We start from the raw sequence: 18,781 nt of genomic DNA, 5'->3' as shown, positions 1-18,781 counted from the left end.
TGTTTTACGGATGTAATATATTGCTACTGTATTTCTCATCCTGTTTCTTCTTCAATAAATCTTTTCTTCATTGAAAAGGTTAATAATTACTAGTATTATCATACTTAAAGGAAAGGTCACTTATAGAAAGAATTTGGACTTTGTGTGTTAAAATAATTTTGTCATCTTTTCTCTAGATAACCTTATATATTTTGTATGAATGGGAGGTCTAGAAGAAATCATTGCAAAAATATATTCTTGTTTAGCTTCATACCTATATCTATATCTGTATCTATATATGTATGTATATAATTATGGATATGGCATTTTAGAAGTAAGGAATAACAAAATCTTGGGCAAATTGTTGCTCTATTGTTCTGCTTGAGATTATGTTAAAAAACATTTCAATTGTGATTCTGCCATCAGTTGTCAATTGAAAGCTTCACAATCTTTGCAAACATAATAATTCACTTAATTTCATTTTTAGCTCTAAGATTAGGTGAATTAACATACAAGATATTTGTCTTATAAGGAGCATACCATGCTGTTAACTATAGTGAATTCCTATCATTGTATTTTTGGTTAAATTTCCAATTTTAATTTCCTTAACTCTATGGTATAACAGCTTATAAACTTAATACTAAAATTTTTGCATCAGGATTTTATTCTTGGATGTTTAGCTGAAGGATAGTCTTTCAGAATTTACCCAATATAGATGTGGGATGGTTCATATGAGAAATCTGTATGCAGGTCAGGAAGCAACAGTTAGAACTGGACATGGAACAACAGACTGGTTCCAAATTGGGAAAGTAGTACATCAAGGCTTTATCTGGTCACCCTGCTTATGTAACTTATGTGCAGAGTACATCATGAGAAATGCTGGACTGGATGAAGCACAAGCTGGAATCAAGATTGCCGGGAGAAATATCAATAACCTCAGATATGCAGATGACACCACCCTTAGAGCAGAAAATGAACAACTAAAGAGCCTCTTGATAAAAGTGAAAGAGAAGACTAAAGAAGTTGGCTTAAAACTCAACATTCAGAAAACTGAATGTTTTCTGATCATGGCTTTTGGTCCCATCACTTCATGGCAAATAGATGGGGAAACAATGGAAACAGTGAGAGACTTTACTTTTTTGGGCTTCAAAATCACTGCAGATGGTAACTGCAGCCATGAAATTAAAAGATGCTTACTCCTTGGAAGAAAAGTTATGACCAACCTAGATAGCATATTAAAAAGCAGAGACATTACTTTGCCAACAAAGGCTCATCTAGTCAAGGCTATGGTTTTTCCTGTGGTCATGTATGGATGTGAGAGTTGGACTGTGAAGAAAGCTGAGCACCGAGGAATTGATGCTTTTGAACTGTGGTGTTGGAGAAGACCCTTGAGAGTCCCTTGGACTGCAAGGAGATCCAACCAGTCCATCCTAAAGGAAATCAGTCCTGAATATTCATTGGAAGGATTGATGCTGAAGCTGAAACTCCAATACTTTGGACACCTGATGCAAAGAACTGACTTATTTGAAAAGACCCTGATGCTAGGAAAGATTGAAGGCAGGAGGAGAAGGGGACGACAGAGGATGAGATGGTTGGATGGCATCACCGACTTAGACATGAGTTTGAGTAAACTCTGGGAGTTAGTCATGGACATGGAGGCCTGTTGTGCGGCAGTCCATTGCAGTCCATGGGGTCGCAAAGGGTTGGACACGCTGAGCAACTGAACTGAACTATATGATACATATTTTCTAACTGAATTTTAAGTGAACATAAACATTCTCTACCTGTGTGTTTTTCTGGGCTGCTTCCTTTCCCACCATCTATTAACATTTTTTTTTTTCCTAATAACACCCTTAAGGACCAAGTATGAGAAGAATCATTTCGAAAACAAAAAGCACAGTTTCTGTGTGTCTTGAATTACCAACCTAGACCTTGAATAGTCTTTCTGTGTTATGATTTTAGGAAACATAGGGATACAAATTTTAAAATAAAGCACTTCCAGTTGGTAGAAACCTGTTGATACTTTTTGAAGAGTAAAGCTATTTAAAAAGTAAGCCATAAGACTGTTCTATAGATCAGTGTCTCTTTTGCTGTCTCGTACACCGGGTTATTGTTACCATCTTTCTAAATTCCATATATATGCGTTAGTATACTGTATTCCTCTGTGGGAGAGGGAGAGGGTGGGAAGATTTGGGAGAATGACATTGAAACATGTAAAATATCATGTAAGAAACGAGTTGCCAGTCCAGGTTCGATGCACGATACTGGATGCTTGGGGCTAGTGCACTGGGACGACCCAGAGGGATGGTATGGGGAGGGAGGAGGGAGGAGGGTTCAGGATGGGGAACACATGTATACCTGTGGCAGATTCATTTTGATATTTGGCAAAACTAATACAATTATGTAAAGTTTAAAAATAAAATTAAAAAAAAAAAAAAGAAAACATAGGCAGTACACTCTTTGCCATCAATCTTAGAAATATTTTTTAGAATACACCTCCTCAGAGAAGGGAAACAAGAGGGGAAAAAAAAAAAAGTAAGCCAATAAGTGCCTTTGAAAAAAGTGAAAAATGGAATGTTTAGTGGCCTCATGTAGATAAAAGCTTCTTCTGTCTGTTCCCAGAAATCCAAGAGCTGTAGTCAAAAAGTAGCAATTTAAGATCATTCACATTGGCTGAAAGGATAAAAAAATTGCAGTGTATCTATGAAGCTAAGGAGCTCCTCCTGGCAGGCAGGTCTCAGAGCAGAGCTGCTGCTGCTGCTGCTAAGTCGCTTCAGTCGTGTCCAACTCTGTGCAACCCCATAGATGGCAGCCCACCAGGCTCCCCCGTCCCTGGGATTCTCCAGGCAAGAACACTGGGGTGGGTGCCATTTCACTATGTATTGACACATTAACTCTTGACATTCTCAAGCCCTTTTAGATTCATGCAAACTACACGTAGTAGGGCTTGAATCAAAGGGTTCGAATGCCTGAAAACAGGACAGCAGCAGGTTGAATGTGAACTGTAGTTTCCAAGTTCTAAGCACAGTTGTTCTGCTCTTTGTCCTCCATTAGCAAGAGAAAAGAAATTTTAAAAATATTGCTTAGAAGAGACCATAAAGTGGAGATTGTGTATGTGTGTGTGTTTTTTTCCCCTCAGAGCAATGGACATGGAAGCAATTCTCCCTTATTTAAAACCACAGTGCCCAGAAACATCAGTGTGAGCCAGGGCAATGCAGAGAGCAAGCCACAGAGATCTCTTAGGTCCTAGAGTCAGAGCAACCTCCAGGGGAATCTAAGGATCCAGGCAGAATCATTCAGATTTAATGCACAACTGGTGCTTGTAGTCATATTGATGACAAAACAAGGATAAATAAGCCCATCAGATCTCTGAAATTGCTAACATCATACCAGCTTTGGGGGACTTTCAGAGTCTGAATGTTGTAATGTTTGAAAATAGTAGGTTTTGGAATTTGACAGTCAGCTGTGATGCTCCAGGTACTTGTACTTTAATAGCTGTGAGAAGTTGGGGAAATGACTTAATCCCTGAGTCACAGATGCTTGCTAAATCGCTTCAGTCATGTCCGACTCTGCAACCCCATGGACTGTAGCCTGCCAGAATCCTTTGTCCATGGGATTCTCCAGGCCAGAATACTGGAGTGGGTTGCCATGCCCTCCTCCAGGGGGTCTTCCTGACCAAGGGATTGAACCCACATCTTATGTCTCCTAAATTGTCAGGCAGGTTCTTTATGACTAGTATCACCTGGATACCTCATCTGTAAAATGGGAATAGTACTAGTACTTAACTTTTAGGATTGTTTGATTAAATGACATCATATACGTTGTGTTAAGCTTATAGTAAATCCTTGCTTATTTTAAGGGCTCCGTAAATCATATCTATTAGCACATGATTTTGGATACCATAAGATAGGTGTGTTATATATTCAAATCTAAGAGTTAAAGATATAAAAGAGACTTATAGATTTCTCTGACTAGATAAAGTTGCTTACCATATTGGAAATTGGCAACTACAAAGAGAGATAACTCAGAAAAAAAAAATGTAAACTCTTCAGCTAAAACTGACAGTTTTATAATTAACAAGTGAGATTAGGGGAAAGCTGAGCCTAAGAAGACCCCACAGACCCTTTTGCATCGTGACTTAAGTGAAGCTCACACCTACATTAACGCTGACTTTCAGTGGCTTTCCTTACATGATGAGTTTTTATCCTCTCATTTATTTTATAGTTTGTGGTGTCCTTTCTCTCCTGTATGTACATTTCTAGTGTAGGCCATGTGCATTACTCTGAAGGGGGACAGGATGTAAATTCTGCACAAGTTAGTGGATACTTTATACATACTTTACAATAAATGCAATGATGACCTGGAAGGGGAAACAAAGGATACTCTAGAATCTAGAAGGAATCAACATAAAAAATGACCAGGAAAGGAGTCATGGCAGAAACAGGAATGATTTACACATCCCTAAAATAGTTTTGTGATGCTAGAGGAAATTGAAACTCACATAATAATTTGAACACATAGTACTATCTAGAGTATCTACCTATTCAAGTGAGCCATAGAGTATACTTCACTATTTCAGTTCATTTAAATTGTCTTCTCTTTGCCAAGTTTTGTATTGAATTATATCATTCTGATATTGGAAAAACCTTACTTTAAATGCAGGAACTTGGGTGGGCCCAACAAACTATTCAGTTAGTGTGCATCACACATAAGTATCCAAAGGAAAGCCAGCCCACTCAGGGAACTGCCAGGTGGTCATACATATGCAAGTGATATAAAGTACACTTACACAAACCTGCTGGATTTCATCAAATAATTTTCCCTCAAATGGTTTTGACTGCATTTTGCAATTTATAGCTCATAAATTTGGCATCCTAGAAATATACCTTTTACATGTCATTTAGAGATCAAAGTACTCAGGCCTCGGAGTTAAGTTTTAGTTATATACCTCCAGCTTGATGATCTACTCTCCCTAAATTCAGTGTACAATTACCTGTTTCAGAGTAGGTTTGGCCTAATTGTATTCCCCCCCCCTGAAAATAAAGCACAGATAATAATTTCCCCTTACTTTATAAAGTCTTTAAATTAGTGAAGCATGAACAACAAATAATTATTGTCATTATTTTATACAGTTATCATACAAAATTGCAATTAAATAAGGAATTCTTACTGCCTTTCCAGACACTGTAGCAATTGCCAGGTTCCATTTCACAAAACCAGATGGAAAAAAAAAAAATCTCATTATACGGAAAAAATTAAGTCAGGGAAGAGAGTCTTCTGTATTACTCTTTTTATAGTTTTATCTTTGGCCCTGCTCTCAAGTTGAGACCATTAAAGCTTTCAACAACAAAAATTTATTTCACAAATATAGGCTTTATTTGTACAAACTAGGTTCATACTGAAAAATTTATGTCAAATGTTTTCAGCCTATAAGGAATATCCTTAAACTGAAATATAAAAATTCCTCTGGGCACTCCTTGTTCACTGGTGCAGCATCTAAAGTGATGCTGCACGGAGGTGCATAATGAATGCCTTCTGATGATGCACTGACATTTCTAAGAAATGCCTCTGCCTCAAATCAATCCAGTCCAACCAGCAAATGATTTGACATTCAAAGCTTCAGGAAACACTATATGAATATATTTTTCCCCATTGTACAATAAAGATTCAATCATAGAGCTGTCATAGGAAACTGAGATTCTGCCTTATGTTTTCAAATTAATCTGCCAGCCTCATTTATTTATCTTACTTGTAAAATAACTTTTACAAGTAGAAAAGCCTTTAGATGTGTTCGTAATTCTAATAAGATCTATATGGTCTTTTATACTGTTACAGTTAAAATACTATCAGTATCATCGTAGTCAATGGATCAAGTCAACCATCTAAGCAAACATGGTTTTCTACAAAAAAATGCCTGACCCATGTTCTTGATTAATTATTGCTAATTCCTTAAATAGTTAAACCGAACTCTTGAGCATTAGGTAAAAGCTATTGTTGTTGTTGTTTTTTTTTTAATTGACTGTAAAGAAACTCAACTCTAATAGCAGGATGCAGAATTGGCAGTTTCAGGTCAAATGTAATGATAACTTTTGTGTACATATCAGCCCCACTTCTCTCATATCTATCTAAAGCACAGTTAATGACTAACAGATGCTTCCCATTCTCAAAAGTGCTTGAGTACACTGCTCCATCTCATTATCTCCAGGTTCTTGTGATTGAAACTTAAGCCCTCTGGTCATAATTTAATTAAGTCTGTATTTTAAAGTTCTATGCTCCAAATATTTAATTTCTTAAACACTATAGATGTGGAGTGATGCTGTGTTAGTGGATCACTTACACCGTGTTAGACCTTGTTCTAAGCACCTTTAATAATTTATATCACTTGTAGTAATATAAGTAGTATTATAATACTATTTGCATGTAGTAATACATGCAAATACAATGGTCTTAATATATCCATTTTACAAATATGGAGTTTAAGTATAAATAAATTAAATGATTGGTTTAAATTACATAGCAGAGCTAGGATGTGAACTAAGTAGTCTGACTATAGTGTTAATTTAGAGATTGATAAGTTCAGAGCATTCATGTAGTAAATTCCCTCTCTGCAAATGCTGAGCAAGGAAGTAACAGTGCCATAATTTTATTTCTAAGTGACATCTGTAATATATAACTTATTAAAATGAAACTTTCATTTACTGTGTATTTATTTTCTAAAGTATCTGCCAGCTGTTGTGCTATTAGATTTGAAAGACTATATTTTATATATTAAATTTTAGCATATTTCTATATTCATTTTTTACACTTATATAATTTACTTAGTTTCAGCCAGTAAAAATGTGTGAAAGATAGCATTCAGAAGTATCAATTTATTTTAAACTACTCATATGCTTAGTAAGAATACAAATTCATTTTTATTGATCTAAGCTTGTCATAGTGTAGAAAGATATCTCTTAGTTCATCTTATATTTGTTTTCTTTCCCTTACAAAAGAATAAGTGTGTATAAAAGATAAATGTTTGAGTATATTGAATTTTAAAAACAATTTAGCCTGCTCTGTGGGCCTGGGTAGGAAGGGATTCCACCTAAATAAATAAGGTATTTGAAAATTGTGCTTTTCATAAAAATTACATTTTATAACAAAATAAAAAGAAGTAGTATAATAAAGAATGTAAGGATGTAATAAATACTTCTATTTCAAGAAAGGTAACAAGTTTCTATGACTTGATGTAGACTTTATTTTGGGGGCTCCAAAATCACTGCAGATGGTGATTGCAGCCATGAAATTAAAAGACGCTTACTCCTTGGAAGGAAAGTTATGACCAACCTAGATAGCATATTCAAAAGCAGCGACATTACTTTGCCAACAAAGGTCCGTCTAGTCACGGCTATGGTTTTTCTAGTGGTCATCTATGGATGTGAGAGTTGGACTGAGAAGAAAGCTGAGCGCCAAAGAATTGATGCTTTTGAACTGTGGTGGTGGAGAAGACTCTTGAGAGTCCCTTGGACTGCAAGGAGATCCAACCAATCCATCCTAAAGGAGATCAGTCCTGGGCATTCTTTGGAAGGAATAAGGAATGATGCTAAAGCTGAAATTCCAGTACTTTGGCCACCTCATACAAAGAGTTGACTCATTGGAAAAGACTCTGATGCTGGGAGGGATTAGGGGCAGGAGGAGAAGGGGACGACAGAGGATGAGATGGCTGGATGGCATCACCGACTTGATGGACGTAAGTTTGAGTGAACTCTGGGAGTTGGTGATGGACAGGGAGGCCTGGCGTGCTTCGATTCATGGGGTCGCAAAGAGTCGGACACGACTGAGCAACTGAACTGAACTAAGTACATTTCTTTTAGGGAAAAATTCATGTGGTAGATTCTAAAATCTGCCCCATGTATTTTTAAAAAATTTCTCATATATGGTAGCTGTAAACTAATATGACAGTATAAGTTAGAATGAATCAAGTATATCAGTTGTAGAAAATGTGTGAAGTTTGACCTAATTATGCAATCATACCTAAGACATACTGATTTTGCTGAAGATTTCCTTTTACAATATAAAATTTCCATTGTATTTGGGAATTTTAAAGTTCTGGTGAAAAAAAAAAAAATGAGATATTTCCTTTGCTTGGTCTCATGGGTAATAGGTTTTTAAAGAAAGCTATGTTATTTGTGGGACAAATGAAATAATTCATCCTTATTTAAAATTGAATATATCATTAATTTTATTCAGTTTAATTTTTGAGAAGTTCATTTTAAATAGGGTAAGTGAAACAAAACTGTCAGGGCTGAGATTTATGCTTTTGTAAAAAGGTATAATATTTTCCTGTGTGTGTGTGTTAGTCACTTAGCTGTGTCCGACTCTTTGTGACACCATGGAATGTAGCCCGCCAGGCTCCTCTGTCCATGGAATTCTCCAGGCAAGAATACTGGAGTGGGTTGCCATTTCCTTCTCCAGGGTATTTTACTAACCCAGGGATCAAACCTGGGTCTCCTGCTTGGCAGACTGACTCTTTACCATCTGAGCCACCAGATTTTTTCCCCATTTTTTCCTTAAAATAATTTTAAACAAATGAATTTCTAATGATCTATAATATACATTTATCAAATAAGTTTTTCAGTGCTTTATTGTATGTGTTGAAAGTGAAAGTCCCTCAGTTGTGTCTGACTCTTTGAGACCCCCATGGACTATACAGTCCATGGAATTCTCCAGGCCAGAATACTGTAGTGGGTGGCCATTCTCTTCTCCAGGGGATCTTCCCAACCCAGGAATAGAACCCAGGCCTCCCGCACTGCAGGCAGATTCTTAACCAGTTGAGCCACCAGGGAAGCCCATTATATGTTATCACAATCTATTTCTTTGAAAATTTTCCTAAAATTTTGGGTTTTGTTAGATCAAGTGGCTCAATCCATGCAGATACTGGTCTCCTGGAAGATAGAATTTAGTGTAAATTTATAAATTTGTAATGAGTCCAGAAGTGGTAGTAAGGATGTCAGGGAGATATCCATCATGGTGAGGAGTTAATATCTGTATCTGCATAACATTCTAATTGATGGCTCTGTCTGATGTTTGAAAAGCGTTAAATTGCTGATGTACAGGTGATGGAATGCCTATTGTCAGGCTAGAAATGAAAACTCTTCCTCATCACTGCAGTTGGTTTGTAAATGATTTGTAGAGAAATGACTTTGAATGTTTGTATTAGAGGTCAGAATTAGTGATCTCACTTTTCTGTAGTAACTTCTGTGTGCCAAAATCTTCCTTGAGCATAAACCACAGTCTACAATTCAGTATTTTTAAAGAAAACTATTAGAGACACTCTGATTCATTAAAATGGGAGGAAAAAAAATCTAGAAAACTATATTGAAACAGTGGCTAAATAAATCAATAATGCAGAAACTGAACTGTTAAAGAAGTAAATAATCATATGTCAAGATAAGTCAAATAAGAAAAAAAAATTGATAACTGCTAGAAATTGTACTATTTTGCAGTGTGCATTAAAAAATGGATTGTGGGGTTTTTAACACCACAGTTTATTAATCACTAACATTAATCTAATAGTTTTATAAAACCACAAATCACCTGAAATGTGTCCTGAAATATCACTTTTCTCAGCCAAAAGAATGATTCAGCATTGGACATCAGCTTTCTCTTCTGTAATATGAAATAGGTTAGAATCATGGATTTTAAAGATACTTTATTTCTACTGCCTTCAGGTTTTTCCTGTTCTCTAGTAATGTCTCATGCTGGTTTTTTTTTTTGTTGTTGTTTTTTTTTTAACCAACTATAACCATCTCCTGCTGCTGCTGCTAAGTCGCTTCAGTGGTGTCCGACTCTGTGCGACCCCATAGATGGCAGCCCACCAGGCTCCCCCATCCCTGGGATTCTCCACGCAAGAATACTGGAGTGGGTTGCCATTTCCTTCTCCAATGCATGAAAGTGAAAAGTGAAAGTGAAGTCGCTCAGTCGTGTCCGACTCTTAGCGACCCCAGGGACTGCGGCCCACCAGGCTCCCCCATCCATGGGATTTTCCAGGCAAGAGTACTGGAGTGGGGTGCCATTGCCTTCTCTGATAACCATCTCCTAACCTGTCAATAATTATCACTAACTCCATAATCACTCCATTTCTCTGCTTGTCTTGTTGTGACCAAAGAGTTCAAATAATGCATTTTTTTTTTTTGAATCATTGTGGAAAACAGGTCAAGCAGAAAAAGGGGAGAGGGAAGGAGGCAGAACAGAAGAGGGAGGGGAAAAAAAAGAGTCACTCCTCAGGCTGTTCTAATACATAGTACCAATTAAACACCTGCATAACAGTTAGTATGCCATGTGGCACTTTAAAAAAAAGACCCTAGTCTACACAGGGACTAACTGTAAAACAACAAGCTTCATATTGTGTGTCAAGTGTGCGTGTGTGAGCATATTATGCAACCTCTTCCCTTTTCCACAATGTCATGAAGAATTATGTCTTGTCTTCTATATTATCTAACTGATTTTATTTCTTTCAACAATCCTTGACTCTCCTCCCTCCTCCAATATAAGAAATGGCCCTTTAAACCCATACGGCCTATATGACCCAAATTGGTGCTTTACGTTCGCTATCTCAGTTAATTCTATTGACAGTACTATGAGGTTTATGTTACCATCATGCCCATTTCACAAATGAAGACCCTGAGTTGCAGAGAAGGTAAGCCTTTTGGCCACGATTACCCTTTCTTAGCTTTTTCTCCAGCTCAGGCTCTTGTGCTCCCTCCCCTGTCATAGCACGCCAGTCTGGGTTTATCAAGTGCTCCATGTACCATGCACTCGTGTTCATCTGTGTGTTTTTATGTTTCACCCCCGCCTAGCTGCTCTCCTCTCACACCCCTTGTCTGCCCTAGTTTAACTTCTCCCTTCTCTCCAGTAGTACTCCTCTCTTCTCTCCAGTTAGAAAGAACTTCAACAGAGAGTCATTTCCCACATTTCCTGCTAGAATCCATCACCACTGAGTCTCCCTTGCATTTTTGCATTTGTTATGTGACTGACTTGTTTGTTCAAAGGTCTGTTGTTCTTTTTGAATCGTTCCCTGCTTGAGGAATAGGGACCCATTCATCTTCGTTTTCACTGCCTATTCCAGTACCTGACATATATTAGATACTCATCTTTATTGAGTCAGCCTGTACAAGACTAAATCCTAGAAGATATGGTAGCAGATGAGAAATTTAATCGGAGTTAAACTTTTTATATTGTAAAGTTAATACTTAATGGTACTTGAATTGTCTTAAACATTCAGGACGTTTTAATGTATATGGAAACCTGCCAGCCAGGATTGAAATTGTATATACCCATAATTCTGTACATAATGCCACTCTTTCATGAAGTCTTTGTACCTTAGTCTTTGTACCTTCATTAGAGTTCACTTGTTCACAACTGGCCCTAAGGCATTTGGGAAATCAGTTGTCGGCTATGTTCTATTTTTCACCCATCACAGTGGTGCACATAGAAAAAATCATAAAACATAGTGAGAGACCTTAGAATCCAGCTGGGATGACAAATCTAATACACAGAAAATTTAAGTATAAATACTCTTAATCTGCAACCACAATACACCAGTGTGTTACTGAATACAGACTGAAGACCACTTGTAGTTAATTAGCCCAGTTATCCTAATACCACTCTGCAGGACACAGCAAACTGTCATCCAGAACTGTGTAGGGGAGAAAAGCCTCCATCTGCCACTCTGTAGCAAGGTTATGAAACTAAACCCTCCTATCCTGGCAAAAGGCTTCCTTGTTTGGATAGATGCCATCCCAGACTTTATTTAAAGTTCAGTGAGCCAGGCCAATTCATGTCATTAATCCCAGGGAACATGTTAGCTTTCTATGGTAGTGTCAAGGTTTTCCAATCATTTTGATAACTCATGAGTAGGCAAAACACCATATTTTGCTTCTTGAATTTCTATAGAGGTGCTACTTCATTTTACTGTTTTCATTCTTACCTTGAACTTACATTTTTAAAATGAGCTCTGGTAATGTAACTGATCCCAGGGTCTTCCCCCTATTCCCACCTCATCTTAACTTAAAAAGTTACAGCATTATTGCTTCTGTTCTCAGTTTTTCTTAAAAGTGACCTTGAAAAACAAGTTTAAACTTTTTCTTCATTGCATATATTATTTTTAATGCAGTTGTGCATCTGAGTTTTATTCTGAGCTTCAGAAGAATTGTGTGTGTGTACATATTATGTTTTCTCATAGTTTTGCATCAAGTGCCTTCTATTTTTATTTATTGTCTTTTCTCCTATAGTAAACATCAACAGCACAGTATAAGATTAAATTATTATTGAATGATTTTCTTTAGGGAGGCTTCCCCAGTGGCTCAGCAGTAACGGATCTGACTGCCAGTTCAGGAGATGCAAGAGATGCGGGTTTGATTCCTGGGTTGGGAAGATCCCCTGAAAGAGGAAATGACAACCCACTGCAATATTTTTGCCTGGAAAATCCTATGGACAGAGAAGCCTGGAGGGCTACAGTCCATGGGGTCCCAAAGAGTTGAACATGACTGAGCATGCATGCATGCACTTATGCATACTACAGGAATGATGTATTTCCCCTACTCATAATCATTACAATTTTCTAAACAGCTAATTTGGATTGGGAAGATTGCCCCAGAGGAAGGCATGGCAACTCAATCCAGTATTCTTGCCTGGAGAATCCCATGGACAGAAGAGATTGGCAAGCTGTAGTCCATAAGGATCTCAAAGAGTTAGAACGTGATATGACTGAAGCTGAAATGACTTAGAACGTGATATAGATTACTTGTTTTCACCTTGGAGGTTGTCTTTGTTGGTTTATTTTTAGAAAATATACTTTTCTTATTTTCACAGGTAAAAAGATGGCCTATCAGAAGGTCAATGCAGATCAAAGAGCTCCAGGACATTCACAGTACTTAGACAATGATGACCTCCAAGCCACTGCACTTGACTTAGAGTGGGACATGGAAAAGGAACTGGAAGAGCCTGGTTTTGACCAGTTCCAGCTAAATAGTGCTGAGAATCAGAATCTGGAAAATTCAGAGACTGCAGACCTCAATCTTGATCCCATTCAACCAGCAACTTCACCCAAAGGAAGGTTTCAGAGACTTCAAGAAGAATCTGACTATGTGACCCATTATACAAGATCTGCACCAAAGAGCAACCCCTGCAACTTTTGCCGCCTTTTAAAAATATTTTGCACGGCAATCATTTTATTTATTTCTGGAATCTTGATAGGCTATTACTCACATAAAAATTGCCCTTCAAATGCTACATCTTCAGGAACACTTGATCTTCATTTATACCAGGAGATTCTCAAGACAATCCAAGGAGAAGATATTAAGAAGTCTTTCAGGTAGGTGTGCAAAAAATGGATGTTGGTGGGATGCATCTCCTGGGAAAGAGGTCTTACAGGGAATATCCTACTGGTGATGTTTCCATGGTTTAAAGTTAGTCTTGCAAGCTGAGAGACATAACTTACCAATAACCCCTTCACGGAGGGGGATGCATGGTTTCAGATTTATGATACTATAATACAAATTTATGACGTTGCTTTGATAATCAATGATAAGAACCATAACCACTGTAGAGACTAAAAGACTTGAGCCACTATATTTTCTCCCTCTTGGGAAATCCCAGGTAGGGCAAATTGGGATGCAAAGATTGCTGGATGTACATGTAATAAAAACTAGTGCATTAGCCATATGATTGAAATTTTTAATGACATCAGAATAAAATAAATGTGCTTTATGAACTGAAATAACTGTCAGGAGCTAAGGCAAACACTGGTAGTATTTGATCCACTGCATCACTGAGCTTCCCAATGAGTATTTTTATTGAAACACATTGGGTTCCACGTATCAGGCAGTTGTAAAAGGTCATCTCTCTTTTAAGGTAAGTCTGCCTATGACCTCTTTAGCCAGAATGTGTTATTTATAAGTTAAATGATAAAATATTTTTATCAGGCTTTAATTCTGAGTTCTTGGGAAAAGCTCCACTCAAATCATATGACAAATGGGTAAGTTAAATTTTATTGCTTATCCTATCATTAACATATATGTTGAATTGTAAAGGGTTTCCTAGTTGACGTATTTAGAGAGGTGAGGAACTGGAAGGGAAGATTAATTATTAGTGTTCACTTGGGTCTTCCATACTTGGTAATAAAGACTAAACCTAAGTGAAACGTATTTGTTGTGTGTAGATAGTTGAGAGAAAGGGATATTAAGTCATAAGGATATTCCTTTTGGGTTACACCAACTTATTACCATTAATATGTTAGCACATATGCATTTCTAGGGATCTTCTAGGGAGCATGCCCACTGCAGATGCACCATTTAATCTATGTAGAGACATATCACACTGATGTTGGTGAAATATAATTCTGTCTGAACATCACACGACTCATGATCATTTGTTTTCTGTGTCCCTCTATGTCTCTGTCAAATGAAGAAACTAACAACTTCCATGGTATTTCTCAATGTCAATTACTTATAGTGAATCGAGTGAAAGATACAACATTGTCTTACAATGAGTGATTGTATCAATTAGGATCCAACCACAGCAGAAAACTCCCTGAATATTTAAAAGAGAGGGCATTTAAAATAGGGAAATAATTTCAACAGAGCTGAAAAACTTAGAAGCCGATTTGGGGACACTGAGACAGCCAACAGATGAACAGAAGAATAGAGTCATTACTAAACCTAGGCTGGAGAAACAGAGTGAGTTGGGGAAACTCAGTGGAAGTTGGAACTTTCTGCATACACAAATGGGTTGGTGGGGGACATAACCTCACCCAGAGGCACCACTGAAAGCAGAGTGAGAAGTACCACGGCTTCGCTCTTCCTTCTGCCCTCCTCCCAGTTATCTGTTGGTTGGCTGAACCCAGCAGGAAGGCTGTTGATTCAGTTCAGTTCAGCCACTCAGTTGTGTCCAACTCTTTGTGACCCCATGGACTGCAGCACACCAGGCTTCCCTGTCCATCACCAACTTCTGGAGCTTGCTCAAACTCATGTCCTTCGAGTCGGTGATACCATCCAACCATCTCATCCTCTGTCATCCCCAGTTCCTGCCTTCAATAGTTCCCAGCATCAGGGTCTTTGCCAATGAGTCAATTTTTTTCATCACATGGCCAAAGCATTGGAGCCCACAAAAATAAAGTCTGTCACTGTTTCCACTGTTTCCACTTCTATCTGCCTTGAAGTGATAGGTCCAGATGCCATGATCTTAGTTTTCTGAATGTTGAGTTTTAAGCCAACTTTTTCACTCTCCTCTTTCACTTTAATCAAGAGGCTCTTTAGTTCCTTTCCACTTTCTCCCTCCCTGGAAATCGAAAGGTTAGGACACTGTGCTTTTATTGCTGAAGAAGTGAAGTGAAGTGAAGTCACCCAGTTGTGTCAGACTCTTTCCACTTTCTAATTATGCCTAATATTGTATCTTTTTTTAATGAAAGGGAATTATTATTTCCCCTTCTTATAAGTGAAATAGACAGAAAATTAGAAAATAATACAGTATACACTCATAATCTTACCACTTTACTCCCATAATTTTATTCTTTCTATCTTATCCTATCAAGCAGCAAAATTGCATTATACCATGTATATTTTTTGACTTCTGCTTTTGAATTTTTTCCACTTACAGTATAGTGAGAACCATTTTCAAACCAATAAACACAGAATTGAGTCATGACATTAAAATGTTGCTGGTGTTCCCTTATGTAGAGGACATGAATTTATTGAACCTGTTCTTTACAAATGTACATTTAGGTTGTACCTACATTTTCATACATAAGTGTGTGTATTTAATTATTCCCTTCTGATAAATTCCTGGAAGCATATCACAGATTCAGAGAGTTTAAATTTGTTTAGTTGTTTGCTTTGTGTTACCAAATTGCCTTGTAGGACTGCCAACCTTCTAGGTCCTCGTTACTTTTTGTTTTGATAGGCCAAAAATAGTGTTGACAAACTTTTATATCTTAATTGACCACTTGTAGTTCTTTTTTGCATGTATGAACTACTTTTATAATTTAAAAGTTTATATTTACTGAATGTTGTAGTAGTGAAATAGTCTATTACTTCATATATGGTGTCCCATTTTTCTGAATTTCATTTAGTTGATGTATTTTATTTGTTAACAAATAAAAATGAAATGAACAATAAGAAAAATTCTTAGATTTTTAAAATATCTGCATTATTTGGACAGAGGCAATATTTTTCATTATTCTCTGGCTTATTACAAGTAATTAGCCAGGAGTTAAAAGTTATACTGTGAAATGATCTTTACAAACATTAAATAAAATACCATATTTTCTTAGCTGCTGATTAACTCTTTAGAAGTTTAGGACATGTATAAATTGTCATCAGTTATTTCTCCTCTGACCCCACAGCTCGTGCCTAGCTCTCTCTCTTGAGATATATATATATATATGTATATGTGTGTGTGTGTGTATATGTATACATATATATATATTTACTGTTATAATTTTAAAATGCCAGGTTTGAGGATGATGCTATAAGCAATTATTCTCTGGTCTCGAGCTGCACTTTCCAGACATCTTCCTGCTCTTCCTCTGTCTTGAATTATATCTTAGCCTGTCTTTTGTGTGTGTGTGTGTGTGTGTTCCTATCCAATTTTAGTATTAGAGGGAATGAGAGCAGGAAGGTTGGGAAATATGAAGAAGGCAGTAAAGCAAATGGCATTTGAACTGGAGAAAAACATGTAAATGTATTTAAGCAGTGCACATAATTCAATTTATGCAAATGACAGCAGAATGAATTTAACAGTAATAGAGTGATGGTTCCTAAAGAAAGTAATTAGCTATTCTATCACTGATCTCTCCAGATAGCAAGTGCATATTGTCTCAAATTTAATCACAGAAGGAATACAAAGGATAAGATTTATTTAATTATCCATAATATTTTATTACTCTGGACTTTAGATAAAGCAACTGCTTCACTCAGTTTCTCAGTGTTATGTAGAGTGACATTAATTCCCTTAACTTACTGGCTCAACTCACAGGTGAAAGCTCATGCCTTTCACAATCCTTAGGCCTTTGGCAGGAGCAAGAGCAGCACCCACTAAGAGGATGAATGAGGATTATTGACAGAGGGTCTTTGAAGCAAAGGACACCTTCTTAATCCTAGGCAACCTTTGAGGGTGTTCATGTGCCTCAATGAAAGCCTGAGTACTAACCACTGGACTTCCAGGGAATCCCTATAATCCCCTTTTTTGATCTCCCACCAGTTGAGTTCTTTCTCTCTTTCCCTACAATAATCAGTACTTTATTTTCTCTCTTTCTGTTGACATAAACCACCTTCTATCTTGCAGGAGAGAAAGAACTGTGAGTATGGCCCAGTCCTTAGGTCATAGTACGTGGTCACTCAGTAAATCTTTATTGCAGGAGACAATGTACCCAAAATATAGACCTTCTTATAAAGCCTTCACTTCTATGTGTATGTTCATTTTTTAAAAGAAAATAACATATACTTTTGACTCTTTATGTATATTACTGAAATTCAAAATTATGTATATGTGTGTATATATATATATATAAAATCTTTGACTTTTTAATGTATATACATTCTTATACATATGCTAAAAAGTTGATTTTAACGGTAGCAGATTTTCTTTTCTCTAATGAAAACATGTGCTGTGTGTCTGCTGCATTCCAAGCAGTCTGCCAATCACTCGACAGTTTTTAATGGTATTCTGTTTAATCTAGAGAGCATTTCCTTTCTATAAAGAAGAAATGCAAGTAAACATTGCACAGAAAGATATTTCTATGATCACAGGTTTGGTGGAGGTGCAAAGTAGATTCCCTGACAGATCTTTTCGTGCTCTGCCAGTGTCAGGATGGGTTGTCTCAGGCTAGGGCCAGTTCAGCTGGAAGTCATGCTTTCTTCCTTTTTAATGTTGAAGTAGAATCAAAGGATTCTCCCTCTACCCTCTCTCCTTCTCTCAGTCCTATCCCTTATCTCTTGCCCTCTTCCTGCTCTCTACACACTCCACACTCAATTATTTTATATTCGAAGTTACATACTACAATTAGGTTACTTACTTTCCTAGTAAGCACATTTTCTTTATCTTTTTCACTAAATCTGTCTCTGATATGAAACACCAGGAATGAATTAGATTGTTAAGGATCAAGATAAAGGAAGTCTTAGTTTTTCAAATTTGATTTTTTCTTAATGGGAGGAATGTATTTTACATAAAGATAGGACTCTTTTTCAGTGACGGTCAGCGAAATATTTTTGTCATATATACCAAGATCATCTGTGCTTACTGGCTGCCTATCCTGAAAACTGCTCAACCTTAAGGCTTATCACATTTTTTCTTATATCTTTCCTACATTGACTATAATAGGCTTTTTCATCCATTCACTTCTTGATCTTATTCATTCCAAAAAAAGGAACAAGATCAGTCAGATATAGTGCAAGGGAAAAATAAACCTTTTCCTCTGAGGATAATGTATGTCAGTTTCCTGTGGATTCACTTGACTTCCTGACACTCTTGCAATAGAAAAGTTGGTAATGATCACATTCAATGGAGTGAAGTATAGTTAAACATGGAAAGGTTGGGAACCGATTACACATTTCTTTCTTTCATGTCCCTTTTTAATGTCAATAAAATAAGATTCAAATAACCTACATGGATGGCCCTTTGAAATTTGCAATTTGAAAATCTCAATCCATGCTTTAGAAATTAGGCAATATATTTGACAATTGCAGCTAAAAACATTAATCCCATAATCTCATCAGTGTAATTTATAGAAGAAATTTAAAGTAGATAATTTAAAAGACGTAATTTT

At 36.8% G+C, this 18,781-nt stretch overlaps 1 protein-coding gene across 5 annotated transcripts in view; it reads left to right on the top strand.

The window, feature by feature from the left end:
• Window positions 1-18,781, top strand: part of NAALADL2 (N-acetylated alpha-linked acidic dipeptidase like 2) — a 1,369,359-nt gene that overhangs the window by 511,254 nt on the left and 839,324 nt on the right. For 4 of the 5 annotated variants that reach the window (XM_070802872.1, XM_070802828.1, XM_070802665.1 and 1 more), the window contains one exon: window positions 12,832-13,333. In XM_070802872.1, coding sequence (XP_070658973.1) covers window positions 12,840-13,333 — 494 coding nt within the window. In that variant the 5' untranslated portion in view covers window positions 12,832-12,839. Of the gene's footprint in view, window positions 1-6,840; window positions 7,709-12,831; window positions 13,334-18,781 lie in introns of those variants that run through there. The other variant, XM_070802773.1, reaches the window with a different exon arrangement.

This window comes from Bos indicus, chromosome 1 (assembly GCF_029378745.1).
Source record: "Bos indicus isolate NIAB-ARS_2022 breed Sahiwal x Tharparkar chromosome 1, NIAB-ARS_B.indTharparkar_mat_pri_1.0, whole genome shotgun sequence".
Taxonomy (NCBI): Eukaryota; Metazoa; Chordata; class Mammalia; order Artiodactyla; family Bovidae; genus Bos; species Bos indicus.
This window is presented reverse-complemented; position numbering and strand designations above follow the sequence as displayed.